We start from the raw sequence: 6000 nt of genomic DNA, 5'->3' as shown, positions 1-6000 counted from the left end.
GGCAAGACACACTTTAGAAACATATAGACTACTGTAAATCGGGTAAGTTTGATATTCCAGCCTATTTAAAGAGAATGTTATTGCATTTTATTTGCCATGCAGACGGCGCAATTTTCATCAGACATCACGCATCATCGGCCCGGAAGCTACGGCCTCGCCCTTATCGCAATATCGGTGCCAATCAAATTGGCACCCATACCCCTGAGCTCAGCTGAGCTGAGCTGCGTGAGGAGTGATGTAAACAAAACCTAAATTGCGTTCCTAATCCCCAAACAGCCTTGGAAACTAGGCTTCAGACTCAGAGTTCGCAGAGGACTCTTCTTTGAATCTTTCTAGACATCTAGATCTAGACCCTATGGCTAGAATCTATGCATACAAATTAGATCTAGATCTAGGGTCTACAATAGACTTCTAGAAAATCTAGATCTAGACTCTACAAAGCATTTTGAAATCGGTCAATAAATCAAGCAAAAATGTCAGTGAAATTTGATTCTTGAGTGATAGCGCTTTGCCTTTGCTTGCCTTCAAAGGGTTCCTGATTAGAATGAGCTAACCTGCGATTTACATTACGAAAATGCTGACCTCTCACGAGACTGAATTGAAGAGAGTTCACGATGTACAGTTGGATCTGCCGGAAACGCAAATACACACGATGTACACAAAAAAGCTGTTGCCACTTTGCAAAAATGATAAGGTTGGCTGTGCCCCTTGTAAATGGCATACCATTTCTTAATATTTCACGTTCATTTTTCTGATGCATTTGTAAACGTCACTCTCCATGTGTTTTTTGTCCTTTACAGCCACTCTCCATTGGCCAAACCCAGTTCACACTTGGTTGGCCAAACTCAGCTGAATGGGTCAGACGGGAAGCCGTGCCAAGTCTCTTGCCAAGACGAAGAAACCAAAGGAAGACAAGAAAGCAGATGAAAATGATTCCTCAAGTTCTGCGAGACGTGTTGTGAAACTTATTGAGAGTGTAGAAGAAGAAGAAGGCCTTGGAGCCAAGGTGCAGAGGACCATTGGATGTGAAGAGGTATATTTGATAAGTGTGTACTTTTGGATTAAATATTTAATCTGCAATACCGTATTTGCCGGCGATAAGGCCGCAGCACCATATAGGCCACACCCCCGATTTTGACATTTAAAAAAAAAAAAAAAAAAAAACTTTTGTCGAAGACGGGATTTGATCTCTTGCGTTCAAATGTTGATGTGACTAAAATCACCGCCTTAGACCACTCGGCCATCTCGCACTGATACTAGCCCATGCAGTTTTCTGTGATCTATACATTGTGCCTCTCTCTTGTGTATTGAAATGGATTCAAAATAGCGACTTCGCGTGCTGGATGCTTCGCGGCAGCTCCGTTAAACGGGCCCTTCTTTTACTTTTGCAATGTATTGGCACAAAGTTAGATCAAGATCTATCGGCACATGTTGTTTTTGGAGGTTTATTTTCATCTTCATGTCAACAATGCAAGATAAAATTGTTGGTAAGATGTGTGGAAATGTCCTGTACCATAGTGGTATAGTTATTGTACTGTTAGTAGTCCCATTCGTGCAAATTCGTGCTGGTTTTGACTTACTTTTTTTTTTTTCTTTTACTCTTTCGCCGCATAGGCCGCACCCCAACTTTTTGATATTTTCTCTTCCAAAAATACTGCGGCCTTTACGCCGGCAAATACGGTAATCACAGAATATTGAAAAATATCACATTATTTCATCAAGGATTTGGGGCAAGCTAGATGTAATACCATGAAATTTAATATTATGTAGAAGCTTAGCATCCTACAATTTACGTGCCTCTTTAAGTTTAGCAAGCAAATTAATAAAGAACTTGATGTTTCTGTAGCTGAATTCTGCACACACACAACAACAAATTTAGCAAAATATAAACAATGACTCTATTTTAAAATCTATAAATGTTCGATTAGTAAATATCCTTTTGGTTTGTTTGAAGGAATTCAGGACAAAGTGGGGTTTTAGGGGTGTTTTTTTTTTAAGCCGTAAAATAGTAAAAGAACACTTAAAGGCTACAGCTCATAGGTCTGTTGTTGCCTAATTCAATGGTCTGCTATGTTTTGTTTTATTATTGTTGTTGCTGTTGTCATTGTTATCATTCTTCTTCTTCTTCTTCTTCTTCTTCTTCTTCCACAACATCACCATCCATAGTTTGATTACTTGGACCCATTCCTGCGTCTGGATGAGTTTGATGTCTTGAAACCAGCTGGCTTCCCAGACCACCCGCATAGAGGATATGAGACGGTAAGAATAATTTTAGAGGAATTTACGCTGCGTGCAAATCGTCTGGCTTTTTGTCACACTTTGATGTTTCATCAGAAGTTTTTAGGCAACTACCCATTATAAAGAGTAAATACCTGAATCAAAATCGCCTTGAGTTAAGATGAAATTAAATGCTAACCCAAACACTGCCAGTTTTTGCATTTTAATGCACACTCTCTTAACAATGGTGAAATCCTCTGGTTTTTGCTTACATGGCTATTGCAAGCACAGCAGCGATAAGATTTATATATGCACTACTCACCCAAATAAGAAAACACATACAGAATATTTTTTGGGGGTGAGGGGGGGGGGGGGGGGGGTTCCAGAAGTGTAAACGAATGTTTTTTAAATTTAATGTTTTTTCAAATGGGTCTCTTCTGCTGTGTAGATAGGCCTCAAGATACCGAGGAAATACACAAAGAAGGATGAAAGAGAGGGAGTAGAAGAGAAGAGGAGGAAGAGTAGAAAGGAGGATGAGAAGAGGAAAGTAAGAGGAAGGAAGGGGAAGGACAAGGAAGACACTTTCTGGAAATGGTACACATAATTGTGATAATTATGAATTCAGAACAGTATGCATACTAGTTTTAATATCCTTCTTTCTGTTTTCATCATATTTCAGGTGACATATATCCTAAAGGGCTGTCTAGATTATGAGGACTTTCAGGGTAACAAGGGATCTTTACAAGATGGTGATTTGCAGGTAATGTACGTTTTATATTAACAAATTATAGAATAATTTTTTGTTTATCAAACTGAAGCTTACAATGAATCATGAATGCTAAGACCAACCAGGGCAATAGTAGCTGTATAAGGCTCTTCAAAATACTTGACTGTATTTGCCTTTTAAAATGAAAATCTATGGTGACTTTATCAAGAGGCGATGGCTGTGATAGGCTTGACAACCCTAACCCTAACCCTACACAGAACCTGTGAATTAGCATGTCAAAATGTCAAAACTCCTTGCGAGATCACTCCTTCTAAAACTTATGTCAGAAATATTTCAGAATTGAGCGCCCCCCCCCCCCCCCATTTTATCTTTCAAAACAGAATGTTGAATTTGAAAGTAAAGTCCTTGGGCTTAGGGCATGTAATCTATCATGTTACAAAGGACGATTTGTGTGCTTAACATTCTATAATTTTGTTTATGGGTTTGCTCTGTTCACACCTTGGCATTAAGCAGGTAGTTGGCTTTAGTCATATACATAGCTGCCAACCATTCCTATTTTTGGTCTTCGAGCTACTGTTTTGAACCTTTAAAATCCTTTCTTTTTCTGAAGTATTCTGTGTGAAAAGTATACAAAATAGAGTGTATTCCTAATTTTGCCTTGAGAGTTTCCTAAGTTTGTCTGTGAAAATTTGGCAGGTGTGCGTATATCAAAATTGTGCTTCATTAATGTAAAGAAATAAAATATATAGAAAATCATATGCATCATGGTCGTGTCATACCAAAAGACATTAAAAGATGGGAGTTGTTGCTACCTTGTTTGGCGTTCAACAATAAGGGATAGAGCAACGTCGATCTGGCACTGCTCAGTGGCTGCCGGGCTCACGATCAATTGGGCAAAAAGAATTTCTGTTTCGGTTTAATAAAATTTGGAGTGGACTATTAGGCTATTATTATTATTATTATTATTATTATCATTATTTTTGGTTCATATCTGTGGTGTTGCAGTGGTTGACTGCAGGCAGGGGTTTTGTCCATACTGAAATGCCATCGGGTGAGGAGAGTTGCTACGGCCTTCAGCTCTGGATAAATCTTACCTCAGGAGATAAGATGGTAGAGCCCAGTTACCAGGACATAAAGAAAGAGGACATTCCATTTGAAAGTGAAGGGGGTGCCAGGGTCAGAGTGATTGCAGGGGAAGCCTTGGGTAAAAAGGTAAGGAAAATTATCTTATCTTTTTGTTGTAGAAATCTGTACTTGTATTTAGAAGGACAATGCAGAACAGGTTAACAGGAGACACATTAAATTGGGTGTAGCATGGCAAATACTGGTTAACGCCATCTACGACTTCTTTTGGACAACTGCACGTAAACGAATGGACTTGATTAACGGTCAGCGTGGGCTAGCCTTCGCGAAACAGACCAAAGTTCTCCTCACGAATCGGTTTTGCGTATGTTGCACGCACATGAATTCTGCGGTCACGTCTTCCGTAGTTGTATTATACCCGATTGGCACTGAGTCAGGCCATGGAAAGACACGTAGTCTCGTCATGCTACACCTCCTTTAAGGTGCCATAATAATCAACTCACTTGTTGATTAACAATTGGGCATCAACAGAAAGACAAGACAAAAACAAAAAGTTAAAGTTCATTGTAAGGGAAAAGGGAAAAGCTGCATGCAACAAAGGTCACTATAAGTAATAGGCCCATTTACACATCCCAAACTACATTTCGAAAAATCATAGAGTGTTTGGACTACCATTTACACTGCTGAAAAAAACCCATTATAACCGTCAATATTTGTTCGTACGGTGGGTATTGTGCATACGCAACTTGTCGCTACTCTGCACGAGATCGCACAGAGCCGAAGAGAGTCACATGATGAAAAACCTGCATCGTACCGAAGTGTTGATTTACACTGTAAAAATCGGTGACATTTTTGCTGAATTTATTTTAAAAAACACACTCCAAGAGGTGGATTTTTTGTTGTGTTTGTTGGTAGTGAAAGTGGTATATCTTTTCGCTGCAAAATTTTGTGCATAATGTACAGTGTACCTTGAGCATTTTTGTAAAGAATATAAATTCTTCATTAAATTGTGTGTTTTCATTTGATGCTTAAGTAGATGCAAATTCATTGCATATAGTTTCATTTCTGTTGTAGAAGTCTGAGATTTTCCAAGTGAACTTTTGTCCTTACTAATATGTATTTAAAAGAGGAGTGCTGAAAGGGATTTCATGTTTTCTTTGGAATTTTTGTAATTTATTGTTACAGATATCAGTATCTCATGTATTCTGTTGTTCTTCATCTTAATCTGTGAATTGTTTTCTGAGTTTTACGGTTTATTAGCATTTTATCAGAATGAATACAGAGAATTTTTTTAATGATTTACGGAGAAAACTCTAGCTTGTTATTGAAATTTAGGATCACAATAATTTCTTACTATGAATCAACTGAAAGCTCAATAAAGGTCAGGGATTTAAGTCCAGCAGGAAAAATTGTTGTTATCCTTTTAAATACAATGTTCATTGTTCATGTTCCCATTATTTATCATTTAGTGTACATATGATTATAAATCTTGAACCTTATCTGTGATAGTAATAGTTTCATCAGTGAAACGTTGTTCACTGTGTAATAATTTAATGTAATAATTCAATGTGTAATAATTCACTGTGGTTAACTGTGTAATAATTCAATGTGTCATATTCTTTATTTTTCTTATACAACCAGATTTCTTTGATTTATTTTAAATAATAATAATAATATTTAATTTTTATAATATTTAATTTTTATATAGCGCTTAATACAAATGTCTCTAAGCGCTTTACAAATATATACTATTACCCGGTCATTGGATTCAGTGCTTGCCCGCACACACTGTGTGCACAATCTCCACTCCCTGGGGAGCATTCCAGCCGGGCGTTACTTGACGCTCACAAGCTGTTTGACCAACAATGACGGTCGCATCCTACCGGGTACCCATTTAACACCTGGGTGGAGAGTAGCAAGTGCAGGTTAATATCTTGCCAAAGGATATTAGTGCCGTGTCGGGATTCGAACCC

General features: G+C 38.0%; 1 protein-coding gene across 1 annotated transcript in view; it reads left to right on the top strand.

The window, feature by feature from the left end:
- Window positions 1–421: 421 nt before the first annotated feature.
- LOC100890712 (pirin-like) overlaps window positions 422–6000 on the top strand; it is a 70715-nt gene continuing 65136 nt past the window's right edge. Inside the window, exons 1-4 of the mRNA XM_030980827.1 lie at window positions 422–1033; window positions 2167–2259; window positions 2897–2977; window positions 3950–4156. Coding sequence (XP_030836687.1) covers window positions 854–1033; window positions 2167–2259; window positions 2897–2977; window positions 3950–4156 — 561 coding nt within the window. The 5' untranslated portion in view covers window positions 422–853. The remainder of the gene's footprint in view (window positions 1034–2166; window positions 2260–2896; window positions 2978–3949; window positions 4157–6000) is intronic.

Source organism: Strongylocentrotus purpuratus, unplaced genomic scaffold, assembly GCF_000002235.5.
Source record: "Strongylocentrotus purpuratus isolate Spur 01 unplaced genomic scaffold, Spur_5.0 spur5_scaffold_11, whole genome shotgun sequence".
Taxonomy (NCBI): Eukaryota; Metazoa; Echinodermata; class Echinoidea; order Camarodonta; family Strongylocentrotidae; genus Strongylocentrotus; species Strongylocentrotus purpuratus.
This window is presented reverse-complemented; position numbering and strand designations above follow the sequence as displayed.